Source organism: Thunnus maccoyii, chromosome 24 (genome assembly GCF_910596095.1).
Source record: "Thunnus maccoyii chromosome 24, fThuMac1.1, whole genome shotgun sequence".
NCBI classification, from domain to species: Eukaryota; Metazoa; Chordata; class Actinopteri; order Scombriformes; family Scombridae; genus Thunnus; species Thunnus maccoyii.
In genome coordinates this window covers 9682828-9708190 of record NC_056556.1, presented here as the reverse complement: position 1 = coordinate 9708190, position 25363 = coordinate 9682828, and the positions used below count along the sequence as shown (strand labels likewise).

Sequence of the window (25363 nt, the reverse complement as noted above, 5' to 3'; positions counted from 1 at the left end):
TTCTCATAATGTCAGGTGACTAATTACAGCTACATTTTTCATCAAGCAGTGGCTTTGTGTCCTCTTCTTAACTTGGTGTTAGATGTGTTTGTGTGTCACAACTACTGTCTCAGTCCTGCTCATTTAGTCCTTTCTGTCTCTGTCTCAGCCTCCAGCCTCCTTCTTACTTCTCCAGACCTCTTGCATTGACATTGAACCTTCCATTCTCTGCCATTCATCACCTGACCACCAGGTGGCCTCAGACTTCTCCACTGGTCTGCTCACCTGTTCTCACCTGTTTGCCTGATAACTTGAACTTTGAACTGTTAAAGTGCCTTTACCTGATGTAATGTTGTTGTTCCTCCTGACTGGCTTCTGTAAAGCAGATTGTTTCTTTGCATCATGGGACACGTAACACACTGTTTATATTAAATTTTAGAACAAATCTGCATTTCCAAAAATAAGCAGATTATTTGACAAATTTTGCCACTTGCAGCAACAATGACACACGGTGTCTTTCCAAAAGGTAAGAGAAAGATGTTACAGTAGTCTGTACTTTTACAGAAGTCATTTTTTCTGCTGAAATTGAAAGCACCATTGAGGATTCCTGTGTATTTTTAACTCTAACTCAAAGTGAATGTTTTGAGAAGAAATATTGAATCCTGCTGATTTATTCTTGTTTTCTACATTTTAAGTGCAACAGATGAATGCTTTTTGCTGGTGACAATTTTTATATACAGCAAACTAAGACTAAAAAAGCACCATTGGTATTTATTAGAAATGTGACTAAGATAAACAGGTTAAGGCCCTCTCAGAAACAGTTTTCTCTATGTTGTCAACATTTGTGCTGACCACAACCAACCAGCTACACATTTATGATCCTCACCAGTTAGACATGAAAACAACTTAGTTATGAAACACCCCTTTCCTCATTTCAGTCTGTATAATGAAGTTTGGTGCTTTGCCTGCAGCTTGTCCAACTTTGAAACAGATTGCTGAAATAAATCATATTCTATAACTGAGTGAAGTTTCTCATGGCATTATAAAAAATTTGAGCCGTTCAAGTTTAATGCGATTTCCTTTCACCAAAAAAATTACAAAGGCTATCTTGGATTTGGATCTCTGCCATTGCTAGGTTTTTTATGACAAAAAATAAAAACAAAATAAGCAGCAGTAAATATTTTAAAAGAACAAAACCAGAATCTATTTACATTTTGTAAGAATATGGATGGGTGCAACAATAAATTGGTGTAAAACAATAAGAAATTACAAAATACTTGGTAGGGTTTAAAGTCACACAGAATTGCCACCATAGTCTGCTGTGTTTGTATCACAGTTGTTAGACCTACATGGATAAAAAAGAAAATAAATAAATCTAATGCCGAACTAAGAGGAAGCAACAAAGTCACTGCTTGATGAAAAATGTAGCTAGCATTAGCATTAGGCATATGATACTATGAGAAAGTATTCATGTTCAGAAATATTTGATATGCAAACAAGAAAAATAGAATAAATGTTGATAGTTTTACAGAAAAGTTGCATCTTTACAGGAATAATACACATTCATTATTTACATTCAGTGTGATTTCATTTTTTTTTTTTTTTAGCAAAATTCATTTGTTCATTCTTTTATAATGCCTGCACATTTTACCAACACATGCTTTGTGTTTGTGTTTGTGTTTTTAGTGTTAATGTTGGATTAGGGGGCATTCTCTACAAGTGTATAGAAGGAAAAAAGGAACATCAGGACGATCAAATATCACTTTCAAACAACATGATCAGGCTTTAATTAGTGTAACTGTGCATAAAAGCTCAGCAGCGCCCTCTGCAGTTTGCAAAGAGAAGTGAAAAACAATAACATACCACCTTTCTATACACTTGTAGAGAATCCAACATTAACATTGCTGTTAGTTTGTCATTCAATAAACAAATGAAACCTGAGATAAATATTTGTGTCTTGTCGTTCTTTCTAATAGTTTTACGACACTAGTTTAATCTGATATTCTCTCAAATGTTATATTTCCAGTTTCAGTAGCTACTACTGATCATACAACATAATCCTCTTGTTACTGTTTTAATCTGTAATTTGACCTTTTCTGACCTCACAACCATGAAAAGGGGGTCAAGTTCAAGTTCAACATTTAGGGATTTATATGAAGAATAATGAAGCTCCTTCCCTTCCTCCAGGTAAAACAGTGCTTCTTTATGGACGCAACAGTTGATCAGTTATTCTCAGACAAGTACCAAAGTCTCTACTAAAACATTTTACTTGATTTATCACAGTGTCAAACTAACTGTGTTTCTGACTGGCCTAGTGGTTACAGAAAAAGGTTCCAGATCACAAGGTTGTTGGTTTAATTCCTGACTCTGCCAGATATGCATCAATGTGGCAGATAACACACAAGTGATGCTCTTTCACCTGTAACACATTTTTTTCCTGAAATCTTAAGTGAACATAAAGTGTGCAGGAGGTGAAGCTGAGGTGTGGCTGAGATAAACCTCCATGTGGATGACCTGAAATATGTCTCAGTAAGATGAGTAACAGGTGATAAATACCTGAGCACAGGATTGTTTGTTCAATCCCTGCTGAGGGATAAATATGTTTGTGGTTGCTTTGTCTTTAATGTGTGCTTACAGAGCACTGATATTGGCCTCAAACAAACACAGAGTACATATGTATAAGACTGCATATAAAGTAAAAAAGTACATAATATAAGTGTTAGAGTATATATATATAAATATCACAGCAATCTACAACATTGGCTTTAAAATCAGACACACTGCTGGAGATTAAAAACCTTAAATGAACACTATCGGATTCCATCTCATCTTGTGGCTCACTCTGTTAGACAGTCTCTTGAAGTTTTGAGGTTATGGGTTCAACTCTGACCCTGTTCATCAACGTTTTTAAGTGTACTGCTACAGATTAATAAGCTCATGTGAAAAGCACTTGTTGAAAGCCATTTAATCATGTAGCTCACTGTGTTGAATATCAACATGGAAGCTTTGAGGTTGTTGGTTCAATCCTGACTTTCACTGACTTTTTTAAAGTCAGCCTCACTGCAGTAGATTGAAAACCTCTGATGAAGACTGTTACATACGATCTGGTCTTGTGGCTCACTGTGTTGAACAGCTATGTTGTTGTTTTGAGGTTGTGGGTTCGATCCCGACTCTGTCAGTGACTTTTGAACATCACCACTCAGAGGAGAGGTTTAAAAGCGCTCAGAGAAGAGGTCTGAGTGCGAAGGGGACCTGGTGGAGTGACGGCTTCGTCAACACAGATCTCAGATACGTCTGCGGACGTGAGGTGGCTGGTTCGATCCCACTCCTTCACCAGTAACTGGAGCAAACTCAAATGTGTCCCATGTGGGTGAGTGAAGGGGAGGGCCTTGTCCTCCCCCGATGTTCCGCAGGTCTGTATGCAGGGGGTTATGAAACAGGAAGTCCCATCCAGCTGAAGTTTTACTGATGAATGAAGTTGCGAACAAGTTTTTAATAAATGTTGGAAGTCTCTTGCTCATCACATGTTTGTTGCTTATTATGTTCTGTCATTATTAATACACAAAACCACCGCCTGCCTATCGGGATAAAATGCAAAATTCTCAAATGACAGTCAGTGTCTCCATACTGTTGTAATACTTATATATGTACTCTTATACTTTATATGCACTCTTATACTTAGATATACATACTCTGTATTTGGTTGGAGCCAATATCAATACTTTGTAGACCAACATTACAGGCAGAGCAACCAAGAAGATCTTTATCCCTGAGCAGGGATTGAACAAACAACCATGTGCTCAGGTGTATATTACCTGTCACTCATCCCACTGAGCTATCCTTGTGGTTAGACACATAGATGTTTATCTCTTACACATTTTGTCCTTGCACCCCTCATGATACACTTAACGTTTCATGAAAATAAGTTATTTATACATGGAGGGAATACAGCTTGTGTGTGGTCACACCTGCCTTCTGCAGGTTCCTCTGGCTGAGTTGGGGATTGAACCAGCAACCTTGTGAATGCCAGCCCTCTTCTGTAACCACTCAGCCAGTCAAGGTACCCTCCCATCAACTGAAAATCCTAAATCAATTAATGTCATATGCATCATGCCAAAGAAAGTATAATTAAGACACTCTGTTCTTGTAAAGCACAAGTGGAAATCCATTTTAATACACTTGCTTTTAAATGGTTCCTTGTTATTGCTCTCCAATATGGTTTCTCAATTTTGCTGAATGGTTAATACCTTGTGGTCATCAGCCCTTTTCTGTAACCACTCCGCTAGCAGAACCACTGACCCACCCAAGGAAAATGTGCATTGATGTTACTTTTGTGACCCTGGCAGAGTTAACAATATGATCCTTGGAACAGGGTGATTTTGACACTGTGAGATTATCAGTGTGTCACTAAATCAATTAAAATGTTTTGGTGGAGAACACAAACAGTTGCACCTGTAGAGTCCATAAACGAGCAGGAGACAGGGGTGTGGCCTCAATGAAACAAGCAACCTCTCAGCCTGGCTGCTCGGTGTTACGGACAAACTGGTCCCGGTGGTTCAGCCAGTGGTCTGCACTGAAGCAGTTTTACGTGGAGTGGGGTGTTTCCCAACCTTGTGGTGACTTTCTGACTTTGTTGAAGTTGTGGGTTCAACTCAAAGCCAATCAGCAATGCAAAGCTTTAGCTCACTGTGTTTGACAGCATCACTGAACTTTTAAAGTTGTGGGTTCAATCCCGACTTGAACAACGAATTTTTAAAGTTAGCAGCTGTATGTGAGATGTAAAACCCTTAGTAAAGGTTTAACCCTTAGTAAAGGTTTAACCCTTGGTAAAGGTTTGACCCTTGTGGCTCACTTCGTTAAAATATGCTACCCATAGGGTTTAAGGTTCAAGCCAGAGCTGTTTGGATCTTCAATCTTCAGGAGTGTGTCTGATTTGAAAAAATGCAATGAGGGTGTTGGGATTGAACCCACAACCCTTAAACTTCAACAAAGATGTCTGACAGAGTGAGCTTCACAACCAGATAATGTTTTAGAGTTTTCATTGGGACTGTTCAACCTTCAGAAATGTGGCTGACTTGGAAAAAGCTCAACGAGAGACTGAGGATTGAACGAATATTTGTCAGAGCGTTTCTGTCTTTAATCAAGATATTGGTTTTAAAAAGTTACCAAATGGAAACAAGTAGATGATGTTAATTGTTTTTATTCTTCAGTGGTTTATCTTGTGTCTGACTGATTGAAGATTGAATCCACAACTTCAAAGCCTTTAACAGCTACCAAACAGACTGAGCTACTGGACCAAGACAGCCATGACTCAAGATTTTGGCTTTAAAAAATCTCCAAGCAGCTCTGGCTTGCTTTAGTGAGGCCTCACTGCTGTCTCTTGCTTGAACCCACAACCTTAAAACTTTTAACAACTTTAAAACTTTAGTGTTTCTGTTCAACACAGTGAGCTACGGATTCACACTGACACAATGTTTTCATGTGATGTTTTCAGTCCTCAGTGGTGTAGCTGGATTGAATCCACAGCTTCAACAAAGTTAAAATGTTACCAAACAGTTCAAGCAACTGGATCAGATGCCCAAAAAGGTGTTTTTGTGAGAGCATTTAAATCTTTTGCATGACAATGAAAAAATAAAATAAATCTCCAACTCTTTGTTAAACCCACAGCTTAAAAGCACACAGTATGTTGTCTTCTGATTGGTTGCTTATTCTGTGAGTCTCCACAGCTGAATAATAAAGAGAATAAAGAGTACAGACAGCCAAATCCATTAATTAATATAGATATACTGGTAATAATTTTGAGTTAGATCTTATTTTATCCTTTGAGTAATTATTCCAATGTATTATGTGCAAGAATGTCAGTGCTTACAGAACAAATTTATATACAAAATCCAGCATTGAATGGTTTGTAGCCCATAATTAACCGTGCATCAGACACCAATTTAAAAGGTTATGTGCACAGTGACACCTGGGGCCTGTCTGGTGGTGCTGGGGGAGGGACAGGTGGTGTACAGCAGACAGCAGTGTAGCCTCATTAAGCAAGCTACCTCACAGCCTGGCTGCCCGGTGTTCCGGACAAACTGGTCCTGGTGGTTCAGCCAGTGGTCTGCACTGAAGCAGTTGAACGTGGAGTGGGGTGTTTCCCACCCTTGTGGTAACTTTCTGACTTTGTTGAAGTTGTGGGTTCAACCCTGAGCCAATCAGCAGTGCAAAGCTTTAGCTCACTGTGTTTGACAGCAACATTGAACTTTTAAACTTGTGGGTTCAATCCCAACTTGAGCAATAAATTTTAAAAGTTAGCAGCTGTATGTAAGATTGAAAACCCTTGGTAAAGGTTTGACTCTTGTGGCTCACTTCATTAAAATATGCACATCAAAGGTTTTAAGGTGTCACCAGTCTGATGACCAGCAACACAAGCAGCACTGTTTTACCTGGGAGAAGGGAAGGAGCTTCATTATACTTCATATAAATCCCTAAATGTTGAACTTGAACTTGACCCCCTTTTCATGGTTGTGGGGTCAGAAAAGGTCAAATTACAGATTAAAACAGTAACAAGAGGATTATGTTGTATGATCAGTAGTAGCTACTGAAAATGAAAGTATAACATTTGACAGAATATCTGATTAAACTAGTGTTGTGAAACTATTAGAAAAAAGAAAGACAGGACACAAATATTTATTTCCAGTTTCATCTGTTTATTTAATGACAAACTAACAGCAGTGCTAATGTTGGATTAGGGGGCATTCTCTACAAGTGTATAAAAGGAAAACAGGAGCATCAGGACAATCAAAAATCACTTTCAAACAACATGATCAGTCTTTAATTACTGCAACTGTGTTTATAAAAGCCCCGCAGCGCCCTCTGCAGTTTGCAAAGAGAAGTGAAAAAGCTTACAGCACCTGGTATTCCCAGGCGGTCTCCCATCCAAGTACTAACCAGGCCCGACCCTGCTTAGCTTCCGAGATCAGACGAGATCGGGCGTGTTCAGGGTGGTATGGCCGTAAGCGAGAGAAATAGTCACACACACACTATTTATACATGATGTAACGTCATGTATTCTTCTATTTATGTGTGTGCTGATTGTATGTATGGCCTGTAGATTGTCTAGATAAAACACATCTTACTAGAAGACTAAATGAGCCTGTAAAAGCTGTAACTGTGCGCTCCTCTCCATGTCTCAGCTGCTTATCTGTACACATTATTATATAACACACAGTCTTTATCATTCTTGTTAATGTTGGGGGATTGTATCAGTGTAATTAGAGGTTCCTGCTCAGAAAATACACTTATGTCTTTAACTACATAAACCCACACAGATGGGGGTCGGGACATCAATAAAAGACTAGTTTGTCTGCGTGATCTTCGCTTACGGCCATACCACCCTGAACACGCCCGATCTCGTCTGATCTCGGAAGCTAAGCAGGGTCGGGCCTGGTTAGTACTTGGATGGGAGACCGCCTGGGAATACCAGGTGCTGTAAGCTTTTTCACTTCTCTTTGCAAACTGCAGAGGACGCTGCTGCCTCTTTAATGGGACACAGGACTTTGATATGCAGAGCAAGAACGAGGCAAGACAAGTAAAAACAATGTTCTGGTGGAATTGAAATTAAAAAATAGCGTTTGTGCAGTCATGTAAATTGGCAAAGTAGAGCTAAGGCTTGATGACTGATGAAAGCAGACTGTGACACTTTTGTTAAGCTTAAAAACAAAGCAGTTCATCACTGGAGGAACAATGTACACAGGAATTCTGGTAAATGTAAGAAGAAAAACAGTATAGCATGTGCAGCAATGATTATTTATTACCTCAAATAATAATAGGCATAAAGCTAGTTCACAATTTACAAGGAATATTCAGTCAAAACAAATACTGTGTAATGTAAATAAGCGGTTTTGACAAGTGTGACTGGGCACAAGCAAGGCCCAGATTTGGTTTTTAGAATTTAATACTCAACCCAAACCAGCTAAAAGGCCATAGATCCTTTACAATTATATAGATGACAGTAAATGAGAGACTGAGACAAGAAATTCCCCCAAGATTACAAAAAATATTAAAACAACAATTAGACCTATAATAATTTAAAAAGAAATTAAAAACAGGATATTTATTAAAGCTAACTAATTTAAAATTGATATAAATTGCAATAAGAAAATGGGAGTGCCAAGGGGTGGTTGGCCGTAGCCGTATACAGTGGGAAAAGAAAAGTTACACTAGGATAGAGTAATCACCACGCCGCTGTGCCCTACACGCCCTGCGCATGGGGGTGAGCAGCTAAAGTGAGACACCCTATCACCAAACCCGCCAGCGTCTTGGCGGCCATGCTTGCTACATGTCCTATAGCACTCACACAGACAGAAAACAGGTTAAGTTCACAACAGTAGCGCTGTGTAGCAGCACGCTACGTTATTTACTTCTTGGAGGAAAGCAATAAATGCCACGAAGGGCTGACAGGATGTAACAGAAGAATCTAACAATAACAGAAACCACCTGATGAAGCTAAAGGCTAATAATACAGACAAAAATAAGACGATAGTAAAGCAAACTTAACAACTATATTAACAACAAATCAGACACACAGCAAAAACAAAATGTAGCAAAACCAAAACTAAGCTAACAAACCCAAACTAAACAAAAAAGCAGTGGCAGTCAAAAGAAAACGGATTAAATTAATTGACACACTGCCAAACAAATGCATAATATAAGGAAACATAACATCGGTATTTACCTCTCGCCGGGCTTAGAAACCAATTTGACATTGTGGCCAAACCGTGTAATTACAACGTCATGTGTTGCACACTGGCCCCAAAAGACTTTTTCCCATAGATTTACATTGTGAAAGAGACGTCTTGATGTCAGCGTATACATTTTTGTAGCATCACAACCCCAGCGAAATGACTTGAGCCGCATGATTGAATTGTTTATCCTCATTCAAGTTTGCCAGAGGGCTAAACCACAACAAGCCAGCTCGGCCGGCGAAATTCGCTAGTGCGCTTGCTCTATGGGACGCACAGATGCAGAAGCAATGCAGAAGAAGTTAAGAGTTTTTGGCTTCAGCGAACTTTCATAGGAATGAACGGGGCCCCGCCTCCGACGCTGTTTCCAGTTCTCTTTATAAATCCATGTTAAACCAAACAAATTGACAACAAGGAAGTAGGCGGTACTAAGGCCTGTCTAACCCTATGGTAGCCCGGGAGGGACATTACAAACGAGAACTTGAGGGCTTCTTTCATTGAGGTCATCTATACTTAAAAGACAAATAGTCTAATTTCATTAGTGTAATTTCATTTTATAAAAACCTGGTGACGTCAAACGTTTACACAAAATGTATACTGATACTGAAACCACAAACTATTTCCTGACATACAGGAAAGTCCTTCTGTTGTTGACTGCTGGCTCAAATTTGGAGAAGTGGCTTGTTGCTCAGGTCACGAAGTTCCCGTATGTAAGAAACGGGAATAGAGCTCAACTCTCTAAACCTTTTCAATTCATTCTCTATGGTAGTTCTCATCACTACAGATGTGATCCCACCTCCGACCACAATGTGGGTTGCAATGGCAATGGCTCTGTCCGTATTTCCACTTGTTGAATCCATATGCAGAGGAGAAGGAATACGCAATGTTATTTATGAGGCATTTTTATATATTTCTGAATGCCTACACATGGCCTATCATTTATTCATAAAAATCTTGATATTGATCTGGGGACAATGACATGGCTGGATCACTAGCTCATCTTGTTATTAAACATACTGCCAAATTATATTTACTGTTTGTCAACCGTACGCAATGTTATTGACTTTGAATATTGCTGGTATAACGTAAGCTTTCTGGCTCAAAGCTGAGCCAAAGGCTTCTATGCGGACTAGAAATCCCATTGCCATCCTATTTACTGGAACAATGTTTCCATTGCTTAAGAACTTTATGGGATGGTAATGATTGTTCCAGTTATTAGTCAAACCCTCAGGTAGTACCAGGGAAACCGAGTTATGACATGTGAAAAACTTTAGATTTTGATTGCAAAACGCATGAAGATATAAATTAATGGTGGGATTTTTTTCTTTGCTGATGGACACCTCATTGGGCATTATCCCTTACGTAAATTATGCAAAGATAGTCCAGTAGAGCCCCAGAATGAAAATATAGACCTGTACATGTGCTTGATACGTCCCCTTTAATAGTCATTTAAGTCACTTTTCAAGCAAAAAAAAAAAAACCCAAGATTTTTGAAGATGTTATTTCAGGCTCTGGGGAATGAATGGAAAGTGTTTCATTACCTTTCATGACTTTAATGACATTTTATACACTTAAACAATTAATCACAAATATAATGGGTGGTTGCAGCCCAAGAACAAATTCCAGAGAGATGGAATAACATCCTAATTATGAAATGCCAGCGGGGTGTACATATCACAGATGACTCATCACTTCCACCACATGGTGAATAACAATTTATTATAATAGAGTATATTCTGGGAACTGCGTTATTTACTCATCACAACCATCAGTCTGACTAAGTGCAAATCGTAAATGTGCAGATTACTATTCCAGTGAGTCAGCTGTGCAGTGACTCAGTTTCACTTTCACTTGCAACTAAGTTTCATGTTCACGAGAAATTTGTCACAGCCATTGACTGTATTTATATATGGTTTATATTTTACATGTCTAATTTATATTTCTTTTAGATTGCAATATTCAGCACTTTATCTTTCTTTATGAGCTTCAAGCAGCTAAATGTAGAAATTAAAAAGTCAGGGAATATGACCAATGTTTCATGGAAGTATTATTATATTTTAATCTGTTAACAATATTGTGACCTTGACTGTAACACAGTACAATAGTTAAAGTTTGCTTCAAGTAAGTTTAGCAGGTAAATTATTAGTATAACCAGCTGATATAGATGTAATAAATTTTCCTTTTTGTGCTTGCGATCATGTGAGGAGACAGAAAAATAGGTGATTTTTACTCAACCAGAGGAGGAGTAAACTGGAGAGGGGGTGTGATTCAGAGGGGAGATGGGACAGATATTTATATTTAGGGAGTGATAAACATTTGGATTAAAAAATGACTGACTGCCCATCCTGAGGTGGGATGGTTGGATGTAAGCACAGGAAACATGAAGCAAGGAAGAAGAATTCAGGGGAAGTTGAGGCAAAGCAGGCTGAAGCCTTGAGGTTGTGTATTGGTGACACCGTGGATGTATCACAATGATACTGTGTCACAGACTGATCTCAGGGTACTGTGGTGCCATCCAGTGTGCTTTCTGGGAACAAAAGAATAGGCTTTTTTATGAATGAGAAATTAAAATATAATGGCACTAAAGAGGATTGAAGTAACCCAAATTTAGAATCACTAAGGAATATAATTCAAATTTCTGTTAATTAGAACTTCTTCCTTGTTAATGTGATCTATACTGTTGAAATGTGAAGTTAGTGGAAAAGACAATATCAATATTTATCTATCAATATGTATATACAAAGTTTGAATTAGAGATAATATATTACATAATAGACATATTTATTTGTAAGTGTGTTGGTAATTTACTTTTCATGCGATTTTGCACTTTAATGTTTGTGTTTTCTCTCTCTCTCTCTCTCTCTCTCTCTCTCTCTCTCTCTCTCTCTCTCTCCATATATATATATATATATATATTCAAATCAATTAAAAATGAACTCTTTCTCTTTGGGAGCAAATCCCACATTTGCTCATCAACATCTAGCCTAAACATACATAAACATTCACACTAATGTTAGCAGAAAAAAACAAATGTAATAATCTTCTTATCTGAATACTTAACAGTAATAAATAAACTACTTAGTTATGGATGGTGATGTTGCTGTTGCTAAAGTGCTGGAGATGGTGGAAGCTGATGGACCTGATCAGAAAAAATAATGGGGAACATTTTGTCATGATGATTTTTAGAAGTCATGGCATGTCATCAATACCATTAGGATGTAATGAACTCACATTCATCAGGATCAGGACCTGGAGGGGGACTGGTTCTCTTTTTTGTTGTTAGCAATTTCACCAATGTTCCTGTGAAGAGATAAGAAATAGTTACTTTATGATACTAATCAGTAATAAATGAGTTCATATGAATTCCTGAAATGTATCTTTAAATATTCCTTATGGCCTTATTAATTTATATTATTCTATCATCTTTTTTTAATTTATTTCATATGATTTACTTAACTTTAATCAGTTTCACGGGCTTGTTTCTCAAATCTTAACAAAGCTAAAACTATTTAGTTTACATTAAATTTGAATTAGTCTCATATAATCTCAAAGTGCTTTCTTTTCTCCTTTCTCTTTCTTTTTCATTTCTATGATATCGTTATGGGGAATTTTTAGAAGGTAATAGCGTGAGTCTCGGTGAAAACCAATGTGCTTTCATTCCGCCTGACTGTTTCTTTACATCGTGGGACTCAGAGACGTAATTCGCTGTTTTATATTACATTTTAGCGTTTTAGAAACAATTCAGTTTATGTCACTGTTTTTTTTTTACATTGATACCAACAGAGATCAGTATAGTTGAGTTGAAACTTGCCACAATGGTGACACAAGCTGCAGTCATGACGATCTTTTTTGTTTTAGGAGTCTTTCCAAACGGTAAGAGAGATGTTACAGTAGTACTTTTACAAAAGTCATTTTTCTGCTGACATTGAAGGAGGATTCCTGTGTATTTTTAACTCTAATCCAAAGTGAATGTTTTGAGAAGAAATATTGAATCTTGCTGATTTATTCTTGTTTTCCACATTCAAAGTGCGACAGGTGAATGTTTCTTGCTGGTGACAATTTTTATTTACAGTGAACTAAGACAAAAAAGCAACATGTGTAATTTATTAGAAATTTAATTACTATAAATAAGTGAAAATTATGTCACTGTGAATTTTGGCTAAAATTATTCACAGGTGCTTAAAGGAAAAAAAAAATCACATATCATCATTTGTGGACTGACATTTCAGAAAGCTCTGAAAATGGCATGTTGAAGACATATTGGTAAGAATCAGACATTAAACTACGCGAAAGCTTTTGTGATTTTGGAGAGCTATGTGTGTGCGCCTTTGCCAACTAAAGCCACGGAAATTTTGGATTTTGCGCTGAATATATTTTATGGACTGATATTGCTGCTGAAATGTGATGTGAAAAAGAAGAAAAGATGTTCAGCTCACCTGTTCTCACCCGTTGTTTGCCTATTTGGATTGCCTTTCTGTCACTGCCTGGTAATGAAACTGAAAAGACACCTGCCTCGATGTCTGATGTCATCTTCTTTGCCTCGTACACACACACACGTGACATTGAGTGTGGTGTTTGAAGGACGTTCCCTAAATCTAATAAAGAAAGAAACTTGATATTATCGTCATTACATCGTGGGACTCAGAGACGTAATTCACTGTTTTATATTACATTTTAGAAACAAATCAATGTATGTTGCTGTTTCATATGTAGACCTATATTTATTCTATTAGTAACTTTTTTTACATTGATACCAACAGAGATCAGTATAATTGAGTTGAAACTTGCGACAATGATGACACAAGCTGCAGTCTTGACAACCTTCTTTGTTTTGGGAAAAACGTAAGAGAGAGATGTTACAGTAGTCTGTACTTTTACAGAAGTCATTTTTTCTGTTGAAATTGAAAGCACCGTGGAGGATTCCTGTGTATTCTTAACTCTAATCCAAAGTGAATGTTTTTAGAAGAAATATTGAATCCTGCTGATTTATTCTTGTTTTCCACATTCAAAGTGTGACAGGTGAATGTTTCTTGCTGGTGACAATTTTTATTTACAGCAAACTAAGTTAAAAAAGTAACGTGTAATTTATTAGAAATTGAATTACGGTGAATAAGTGTCTCAAAAACAGCTACATGCAGTGATGGACTCAGGCTGTCTCAGGGGCAGGGATGAAAAATATAAACGGCACCTGATACATTCAATGAGCCATTTCACAACGTTTTTTCCCATACAGTGCACCCTATAGGGCACACATTTTCATTGAGAGGGCACCCAATTCTGCACTTCAATATTTTAGACTTAAACTAGACTAAATTGCCCTTTTTTTTTCTTGCTCACTAGAAGGGCACCCATACAGAACCTCCAGCTCACCCCATTACAACAGCATCATAGAGCACTGCATTACATCCTCTTCATTTAAAGGGCACCTCATATTTTCTTGTTTTTGGGGGTTCTTTACAGGGCACTATCATACCGTGAGGACTCTTCATTCCAGATTGTCACATATAGAGGCCCTCTATAGGGCATTTCATCCTGATTTACCCATAGCTACACAGTCATTACAGAACTTATATATAGATATTTTTTCTCCTCTGTGTGGCCACCTTAGAAGGCACTTTATCATACTGTGGGGGCACCTTAGAGGGCTGCATTTTTTTTGTCCTAGTGGGCGCTGGGGGGGTGGTTGCCTCTTATTGGAGTTTTCCCATCACGATATAAATCATTTTGAGTAGTTAAGTATCAATTTATAACCAAAATTGTATTGAAATGTTCACATCAACCTAAAGTACACACACAGTTTAAACCCCATATTTCTTTTCCTCCATGCAGGTCTAACAGCTGTGATACAAACACAGCAGACTGTGATGGCAGCAGTAGGAGAAGATGTCCATCTCAGCTGTCAGCTCATGCAGTCTAAAGATGTTCTTCAGGTCACATGGCAGAAACTTTCACCTGATGGGAAGAACAAGAATTTTGCCACCTACAACAAACAGTTTGGACAAACAGTGAATCCTGGTTTTCAGGGGAAAGTGGAGTTTAAAGATGCTGGACTGCAGAACTGCTCCATAGTTATCAGGAAGGTGATGGAGCAGGATGAAGGCTGCTATCTCTGTTTGTTTAACACGTTTCCTGATGGTTCTCTGACAGGCAGAACCTGCCTCCAACTCTATGGTGAGGACTAGTCCTGAAACTTCATTATCAATTAATCTGTTGATTATTTTCTCAATTTATCATTTTCTCCATCAAAAAATTTAGTTTAATATCAGATATATTCACATTAATGAAGTTGGGACCAGTGGATTTTTGGCATTTCTGCTGAAATGGATTGATTAATTACTAATTGGTGCAGCTGTAAGGACCTTTCTGCATTATTAAACATATTTCCATAATCGTCAAACTGGATTATGTAATTCCAGCGTTAAACACATTCACCCTGGAGAATTATCATGTCAAAGCTGATGTCATTGTAAGAAATGAATTCATGTGAAACAGTATTTCTTTAATGTTTTGTCTTTGCAGCGCTGCATGAACCCATTCTACAAATCAGAGAATCAAACTCTACTGAAGAGACAGTTGTGTCCTGCTCGGCCACAGGTCGTCCTGCTCCCACAGTAACTCTGAATGTCCCACAACAAGACCTCTACTTCTCTCACAACAGCACAGTCAATGTCACCAACACCAATGGTACAGTCACCGTCACCACTACAGCTGTGCTGTCTGGTTTCCATGGAAACAGTGCACAGATTGGATGTGCAGCACGACTGCTCTCAGTCCCTGAAATTCAGGTGTTTAAGACGATTCCTGCAGTGAAACAATCATCTGCTGATGGTGAGAAACACTTCCAAAACCACAGATTTATAGATAGATTATCACTTTATGATTCTGATCGGGTTTCAATTTTCAGTTTTTAATGAGGAAACTCGATCTGATCAGAGTAAGTTAACCATAAAGTTGTCTTAAGTCAAAATGCGCATTTAAACTGTAGTTTACTTTATGAATGTTTCCTGTTCCATATATAGTGGAAAAGTAACGCACACCAAGGGCTGCAGAATCGAAGCAGATTCAAAAACAGGAAAAAATTGTTGCACACTCTGGCTCTATATGTATTTCTCTCATCAAAATAAAAGAGAAATACATGTTCTCAGTCCATGACTGATCTTGAAGAAGGCCTGAGGGCCCGAACGTTATCAATATAAAGTGAAATAAATAGTAATAGAGTGTGCAACACTTTTTTCTGTTTTTATTTAGTGTTTCATATCACATGTTTTCCTCTTTTTCTCATAGATTTCACTTTGATAGTTGCATCGATCACAACAGTGGTCGTTGTTTGTGTTGCTGTAGTCGTCACTGTCCTGCTCAGACATAAACATAAGAACAGGTAATTTCAACTTTCAACTCAATATCTGTCTTGTTGTGATACCAGTGTCTCACAGTTAATATGGTAATAATTTATTGACATTAAGAGGAAACACAGAGCTTAAAGAATCTTTACAGACAACACCTATAAATAAATAATATATAAATGTTCTTAAATCCTTCATTCTGTCACACAGGGATGATGAGGAGATCATGACGCTACAAGAACCAATGAAAGACCCTGATGAGTAAGACGATTTCATAATTATTCACTTGTTCATATTAATTATTAATTGCTTTTTCAGAAAATGATTTCATCTATCTTCTCTCTATTTTGTCATTTAAGTTCCTTTCTGTCTCTATATCTCTCTAACTAATGTGTTATTTATACATGAAGCTGATTCTGATGCACTTTACTCTTCATGGTCCATTGTGTACTCATAGTCAGCCTGTTTATCCACATAGTGTTAACTGTCAGAGTCATTCAGTGATAGAAATATGTATGATGAATTGTAATAATGTGAGTGGAAACTGACTCATGTCTTGTTTTTATCTGAAGGTGCAAAATACCTTTAATGAAGCAGGAGAACCAGCAGATCAGGTGACAAAGAAAAATCCAAAAGGGGAGAAACCAGAACCATCATCTTCCACAGTTAGAAGTCTATTTTGTGACAAACAACCAACAAGACTGTAGTTTAAATACAAAGTCAGGCGGATTTGAACAAAGTTGCATCAAAGCATGTGTTGGTGAGATGTGCAGACATTGTAAAAGAAGTAAATATTAAAGTAGATAGTAAATCAAAATGTGTCCTGAACAAGATGAATCTCTCATCTTATATCTCCAGATTGAAAAGATTAATGTACACAGAGGTTTTGATGTTTTTGCACTATTTTTTTTTACCATATATTTTTTTATAACATTTTAAGCCTTTTAAAATAAAATAAATCATTGAATGTTACCTTTTACTCAGAGAAGAACTACTTTAATGTCTCTGACATGTTGAATACAACCAGTTTCTCTTCTTTCTTGCTGTTTGTTGGGACTTTAAACTTTATCAAGTATTTTGTAAATTCTTTTTTTTCTTTTACACCAATTTATTGTTGCATCCATCCATATTTTTGTAAAATGTAAATAGATTCTAGTTTTGTTCTTTGCATTATTTACTTTATTTTGTTTTGTCATACAAACCTAGTAATGTCAGAGATGAATGAATATAAAAAATTAACATGTATTTTTCTTGTGTTAAATTAACATAAAACAAAATAAAGAAACCATCAGAAGGAAGCTCCAATCTAGCAGTTTCTGAGATTGACATTTATTGATAGATCCTCAGATACATGTTAGACTTTGTGTGACATGAAACATTTTTCTTCTTACTCTGTGATTTTTGGAAAGTGTTGGTTAAAATTGGTATTACTGCTACTGCTGCCACTGCTATTATGTCTTCTAATGCTAACAAAGACAACAATAAAGGAGCTATCAAACCTTCATTTTCTTCATAATGTCATTTTTTCTCAACTGTGCCTCAATATCTGCTGCACAAAATCAATTTCACAACATGACCACTGGAGGTCGCTGTTTATACATATTTACTGTGGAAGTGTTGAGACATGATGTTACTAAATAAAGGACAGTCTTTGTAAAATCACATCAGTGTTTCTCATCTGTCACATTAGGAATCAGTATTACTGTAGCCTACAATTTATTAATTTATGATGGTAACCTGCAACAGAAACATTTACATCACCAACTTTGTATTGATCATGTGAAAAAGCCTAATTCCTTTCTTCAAAATAATATATAGGAGAGGACTTTGCATATTTAACATATATAAACGTTTGTTTTTTCAGCCTCTCACATTAGACCCATCTGCAAAGCGCTTTGTTTGAATTTTGGTGCACATACAGCAGCAATGACAAACCGTGCAGTCTTATATTTCCTTTTTATGGTGGAGGTATTTCCGAAAGGTAAGAAAAAGAAATCCGTTATTATAATGTACGTTACAGTTGGTTCCTTTCTTCAAAATAACATATAGAAAGGACTATGCATATATATATATAAATGTTTGTTACAAAATAAAGAAACCATCAGAAGGAAGCTCCAGTCTAGTAATTTTCAAGATTGACATTTATTGATAGATCCTCAGATACATGTTAGACTTTGTGTGACATCAAACATTTTTCTCCTTCCTCTGTGATTTTTGGAAAGTGTTGGTTAAAATTGGTATTACTGCTACTGCTGCCACTGTTATTATGTCTTCTAATGCTAATGAAGACAACAATAAAGGAGCTATCAAACCTTCATTTTCTTTATAATGTCATTTATTCCCAACTGTGCATCAATGGCTGCTGCAGATTTTTTCATAAGTAATTGTACAACATGGCCGCTGGAGGTCGCTGTTTATGCAGATTTACTGTGGAAGTGTTGAGACATGAAGTTACTAAATCCAGGATAGTCTATGTCAGAGCCATATAGAGATGTATACAACTGAATATGTGGCATTTTCATACAGTGTGGAAAAGATTTGTTCTGTTCTCTGAAGCTAGTTGGTTACATTTGCCTCATTTACAGTTATTTACATAATACTTTGGCTAATTACCCTTCTGAGCTTGTCTGCATAAGATTGATAACATAGCAGGAAGAGCATGATCGTCATACACTTTAAATATTGCCAATATTGATGCTGACAAATTGTGCATTTATTCATTATGTGCAGTAAATGTATTGTTATAGCCCACAGGAAAGTACACACTGCAAAAGTCAGTAACTCCAATGTATGATTGTGCTAGTAATGCAGATTTATCCTCTTTATAGATGAGAAAAGTACCCTGCTGTCCACAGAGGTCATATTCATCTACATATTCATGACAGTTGGACATTTAAGCCAAATAACACTTTCAGTTATTTAGTTATTTAATTATTTAGTTTAGTTATTTAGTAATCAGCAGTGACGGAGCTCCATGCACACTGCTCTGCACGGTTTTGCTTTTCTCCTTTTGCACCTGCTGAGAAGAATCAACTTACCAGTGAAACGACATACAGCAACATTTTGATCCAAAAAAGGCTCAGCTAGATTTACATTGATCAATCATCACATCTCTGTTAAGCAGCTGGTGAGCTGGACACAAGGTGACAAAAATGACTGTTTTAAGCCTTTTTCCATTTGTTTAATGATCTGATGAATAATTAAAACCACTGCACATAAATAGGGTAAAACATTATTATAAAATATATCAATTTAATGTTGTGATAAACTATCATTTTCTTTTTTTAATTGTAGATTGTAGAACTTTTTTTCTGTCAATAATTAGTCCTCCTCATTCTTTATGCAAATTTGCGTTTAAATGCTCATTGAACATCATATCTTATGCTTCAAAGTATTTTTTTCTTCGTAGTAGCTGATTAAAATAGATTTGAACAGATGAAAGAAAACAAGAACACCACAATAAGAAACAGATGAGAGCTAGAAAGCCCTCAGAGGGTCACACACATATAAGGGGGCCTGACTCGTAGTGGTCTTGCAGACTGCAGACAGAAACTTGCTGCTTGATAAAATCATGTCAGTGTTTCTCATCTGTCACATCAGGTATCAGTATTACTGTAGCCTACAATTCATTACTTTATTATAATTTACCTGCGACAGAAACATTTACATCTCCAACATTGTATTGCTCATAATTCCTTTCTTCAAAATAGCATATAGGAAAGGATTATGTATATTTAACATATATAAATGTTTGTTTTTTCAGCCTCTCACATCATATGCAACAAAATATAAAAAAGGAAGAAAACTGAATTGGCCTCTATAGTTTTGAATAATACTGTTGTTAACTTATGTTGTAGTTTCCTGTGAGGGCTGTGACAACTAATCAAAGACTGATGGGTTTCACCTGATCTGAACTGTTGCCGCTGACAGACTGTGAGCTGATCGTTCTCAGCTGGTCTTGATTGCTGAGATGACGAACTGGTAAATGAGAGCCGAGTGGGCGGGAATGTGTTTACTATGGGAGGCTGGTTAGCTGGGGGAAAGACTGTCTGAAAGGGGTTATGTCATAGCTTCACCAGTCCTATCCTCGGTCCACTAAGAACACGCTGTTGTCTGATGAACTCATCTGTGTAAAATAAAGTCTATATTCTCCGTACATCGTTGTAAGTGTGTGTTGTTCTCAGATCTCTGACACCGGCAAAGATAAACGTATTGGGTACATTTTAAACTGCCGGAGATTTTTAACATTACAAACTATAAAGTGTCACAAACGCTGTCCAAGGTGTTGATTCTGCGACGGCCATGATTGCGGGAGCTGTCCAGGGAATTTCGTGTTTGTCTCCTCTTCATCACTCATTGTCGCAGGTGTCTGCAACAAAAAGCGAAAGAAACAGATGTCATGTTTCCGTTATTCCGCCTGACTGGATCGTTTCTTTACATCGTGGGACTCACAGACGCTGTTTTATATTACATTTTAGAAACAAATCAGTGTATGTTTCTGTTTCATATACAGACCTATATTTATTCTGGTAATAACTTTTTTTCTGCTGAAATTGAAAGCAACGTGGAGGATATTTTTTTTAACTCTAACTCAAAGTGAATGTTTTGCGAAGAAATATTGAATCCTGCTGATTTATTCTTGTTTTCCACATTCAAAGTGCGACAGGTGAATGTTTCTTGCCGGTGACAATTTTTATTTACAGTAAACTAAGACAAAAAAGCAACATGTGTAATTTATTAGAAATTTAATTACTATAAATAAGTGTCTCGAAAACAGCTACGTGTTCTTTGCCCGTTTTCAACATCTGTATTAATCACAACCAACCAGCCAAACATTTATGAGTTAACATGAAGCTTAAAGTGACACAAATTATTTTTCACTTTTAACATCACTGTTCAGTCTCTATAATAAAGTTCAGTGCTTTACCTGCAGCCTGTCCTACTTTCAAAAGCAAAACTATATTTGCAGAAATAAATCATATTTTACAACACTTTACAACACTGTATGAAAATGCCAAATATTCTGTTGTATAAATCTCTATATGGCTCTGACATAGACTATCCTGGATTTAGTTACTTCATGTCTCAACACTTCCACAGTAAATCTGTATAAACAGGGACCTCCAGCGGCCATGTTGTGCAATTGCTTATGAAAAAATCTGCAGCAGACATTGATGCACAGTTGAATGAATGACATTATGAAGAAAATGAAGGTTTTAAAAGGTCCTTTATTGTTGTCTTCATTGGCAGTAGAGGATATAATAGCAGTGAATAGTTCATATTGAAACTACAGTCTTGTTGGTTGTTTATGACTAAACAGAATTGATGGTAGTTCTGGTTTCTCCCCTTTTGGATCTCTTTTGTGAGGTGTCCATCGACTGATCTGCTCGTTCTTCATGTTCATGAGTCAATTTCCACTCACATTATTACAATACATCACTTTCTGGAGAGGAAATTAATGATAAATATGTACAAATGAATAATTATGAAATTGTCTTACTCATAAGATCTCCTCAGCATCCCTGTGTGACAGACTGAAGGATTTAAGAACATTTATATATTATTTATTTATAGGTGTTGTCTGTATAGATTCTTTAAGCTCTGTGTATTTTCTTAATGTCAATAAATTATTACCATATTAACTGTGAGACACTGGTATCACAACAAGGCAAATATTGAGTTGAAAGTTGAAATTACCTGTTCTTATGTTTATGTCTGAGCAGGACAGTGACGACTACAGCGACACAAACAACGACCACTGCTGTGATCAATGTAACGATCAAAGTGAAATCTATGAGAAAAAGAGGAAAACATGTGATATGAACACTAAACTTTCATAAAGCAACTACAGTTTAAATGTGAATTTTGATGAAATGTGAAACTTGAGACAACTTTAAGATTAACTTACTCTTATTGGATCCAGATTCCTCATCAAAATCTGAAAAATGAAATCCAATCAGAATCATAAAGTGATATTCAATTTATAAATCTATGGTTTTGGAAGTGTTTCTCACCATCAGCAGACGATCGTTTCACTGCAGGAATCATCTTAAACACCTGAATTTCAGGGACTGAGAGCAGTCGTGCTGCACATCCAATCTGTGCACCGTTTCCATGGAAACCAGACAGCACAGCTGTAGTGGTGACGGTGACTGTACCGTTGGTGTTGGTGACACTGACTGTGCTGTTGTGAGAGAAGTAGAGGTCTTGTTGTGGGACATTCAGAGTTACTGTGGGAGCAGGACGACCTGTGGCCGAGCAGGACACAACTGTCTCTTCAGTAGAGTTTGATTCTCTGATTTGTAGAATGGGTTCATGCAGTTCTGCAAATTCATTAAAAAATATCACATGGAGCAAGTTGCTGTTTTATAACATTATAAATCAAATATATTTGGGCTTTAGACTGAATAAAACAAGCATTTTAAGAAATGTTTGGGTTCTTGGTCATTGTGACATAAGTTGTTTCTGTTTCCTGTGGACAAAATACACAATAGGGCAGCACCTTTCATTTTTATGCCTTAAAGTACATTTCATTTCACAAATTGAGAAATTTGATGCAATTATTTAATTTAAATATCATGACTATCATGTCTTGTTATATTTGTGAAGAAAATTAACTTTTATGACAGTTGGATGCAAAATGTGTGAAATGCAGAGTATGTACAACATGCTTTTAGTGGTGTGAAGTATTTGCATTTCATGGCAAAATGACGGCTAGCAGACAATTTAACAGCCATCATTTCTAACTGCCATCAATGTTAAACAAGCTAAAATATAATTCACTACAAATATGTCTTAAAAAGTGAAGAAAGGAGCTCACCATAGAGTTGGAGGCAGGTTCTGCCTGTCAGATAACCATCAGGAAACGTGTTAAACAAACAGAGATAGCAGCCTTCATCCTGCTCCATCACCTTCCTGATAACTATGGAGCAGTTTTGCAGTCCAGCATCTTTAAACTCCACTTTCCCCTGAAAACCAGGATTCACTGTTTGTCCAAAGTATTTGTTGTAGGTGACAAGATTCTTCTTCTTCCCATCAGGTGAAAGTTTCTGCCATGTGACCTGAACAACATCTCTAGACTGCATGAGCTGACAGCTGAGATGGACATCTTCTCCTACTGCTGCCATCACAGTCTGCTGTGTTTGTATCACAGCTGTTAGACCTGCATGGAGGAAAAGAAATATGGGGTTTAAGCTGTGTGTGAACTTTAGGTTGATGTGAACATTTCAACACAATTTCTGTTATAAATTGATACTTAACTGCTCAAATTGATTTATAATGTAATAGTGAAACTGCAACTCAGTGACAAAATATGATTTATTTCACCAAATATAGTTTTGCTTTTCAAAGTAGGACAGGCTGCAGGTAAAGCACTAAACTTTATTATAGAGACTGAACAGTGATGTTAAAAGTGAAAAAAGTGAGTCACTTTAAGCTTCATGTTAACTCATAAATGTGTTGCTGGTTGGTTGTTGTGAACACAGATGTTGAAAACAGGCAAAGAACACGTAGCTGTTTCCGAGAATAAATGACTTGTAAAGGTACAGACTACTGTAACATCTCTCTCTTACCTTTTGAAAAAAGTCCAAAACAAAAAAGATTTTCATGACTGCAGCTTGTGTCATCATTGCTGCAAGTTTCAACTCAATTATACTGATCTCTGTTGATATCAATATATTAGAATAACTATAGGCCTATATATGAAACAGTAACATACACTGATTTGTTTCTAAAATGTACTATAAAACATCGTATTACGTCTCTGAGTCCCACGACGTAAAGAAATGATCCAGTCAGGCGGAATAACGGAAACATGAAGTTTCTTTCTTTTTTTGTATTTGCGGAACACCCGCAAATACAAATGGTTGTTGTTATGCTATTTCGATGCTTCCTCCCATGCGTCAACACCCGCCTTCAGCGAGGTGAAAGTGGCCAATCAGATTGTAAGGGGCACTGGCCCTAGGCCTATAAAAGCGCGCATGGTTCACACAATTGTTCTTATACACCGTTGGACTCAGAGACGTAATACCATGTTTAATATTACATTTTAAACACAAATCAGTGTATGTTACTGTTTCATATGTACACCCATATTTATTCAGCCTGGTTGTCAGAATAAAACGTTGGCATTGTACGTTTCAACACGTGTAATACGTATCAAATCAACATTTCTTAAGTGACGTAGTTCACATGAGATCTATATGAGCTGACTTTTTTTATTAAGAGGAGGAGGAGTCGGTGGATGCTGGATGGTATCGAAGTTTCTTGGCAGAAAGTTGAAAGTTGGAAATCAGCAGAGAGCACGGTTAATTTAAACTTGAACCCAAATCATGATCTTTCCTTAACCCTAACCAAGTGGTCTTTGTGCTTAAACCTAACCAGACCTTAACCACAACGTTGCCACACCATAAAACATCATTATTCAATGGATAACGGCCAACATTGAAACGCTGACATTCAACGTATCCGTAGTTTGCAGAAACCTTCGATGCCAATGTTTTCTTTGGCGATTGGATTGATTTTGATTTTCTAGTGATAACTTTTCATTACATTGATACCAACAGAGATCAGCATGATTGAGATGAAGCCTGATGACACAAACTGCAGTTATGACAATCTTTTTTGTTTTGGGAGTCTTTCCAAAAGGTAAGAGAGAGATGTTACAGTAGTCTGTACTTTTACAGAAGTCATTTTTTACTACTGAAATTGAAAGCATCTTGGAGGATTCCTGCATATTTTAACTCTAAACCAAAGTGAATATTTTGAGAAGAAACGTATTAAATCCTGTTGATTCATTCTTGTTTCCCACGTTCAGTTTTTATTTACAGCAAACTAAGACAAAAAAGCAACGTGTAATTTATTAGAAATGTAATTACGATAAATGAGTCTGTCTCAACAGCCACGTGTTCAACACGTGTTCATCAAACCAACCTAAAGTTCACACACAGCTTAACCCGCCGCCCCCCCCCGCTTTTTTTTTTTTTTTTTTTTTTTTTAAACTCCATGCAGGTCTAACAGCTGTGATACAAACACAGCAGACTGTGATGGCAGCAGTAGGAGAAGATGTCCATCTCAGCTGTCAGCTCATGCAGTCTAGAGATGTTCCTCAGGTCACATGGCAGAAACTTTCACCTGAGGGGAAGAAGAAGAATCTTGGCAGCTACAACAAATACTTTGGACAAACAGTGAATGCTGGTTTTCAGGGGAAAGTGGAGTTTAAAGATGCTGGACTGCAGAATTGCTCCATAGTTATCAGGAAGGTGATGGAGCGTAGTTCACATGAGATCTATATGAGCTGACTTTTTTTTATTA

General features: G+C 37.0%; 2 protein-coding genes and 2 non-coding genes across 4 annotated transcripts in view; 3 read left to right on the top strand and 1 right to left on the bottom strand.

The window, feature by feature from the left end:
* LOC121891965 overlaps window positions 1–25363 on the top strand; it is a 203674-nt gene that overhangs the window by 68721 nt on the left and 109590 nt on the right. The window lies entirely within an intron of this gene.
* LOC121892428 (OX-2 membrane glycoprotein-like) lies at window positions 496–25350 on the top strand. The gene is made up of 3 exons (XM_042405464.1): window positions 496–505; window positions 14538–14879; window positions 25061–25350. Exons 2-3 carry the CDS (start codon window positions 14573–14575, stop codon window positions 25348–25350), a joined length of 597 nt encoding a protein of 198 aa, XP_042261398.1. The 5' UTR covers window positions 496–505; window positions 14538–14572.
* Window positions 6867–6985, bottom strand: LOC121892605. The gene has a single exon (XR_006094579.1). It is a non-coding gene; the product is annotated as a 5S ribosomal RNA (ribosomal RNA).
* On the top strand, window positions 7344–7462 carry LOC121892593. Its single transcript, XR_006094568.1, has one exon. It is a non-coding gene; the product is annotated as a 5S ribosomal RNA (ribosomal RNA).

Coding starts and splice junctions, on each gene's coding strand:
- LOC121892428 (XM_042405464.1), top strand. CDS start 14,573: ATGGCAGCAGTAGGAGAAGATGTCCATCTCAGCTGTCAGCTCATGCAG. Junction 14,880..25,060: donor AACCTGCCTCCAACTCTATG/GTGAGGACTAGT, acceptor AACTCCATGCAG/GTCTAACAGCTGTGATACAA.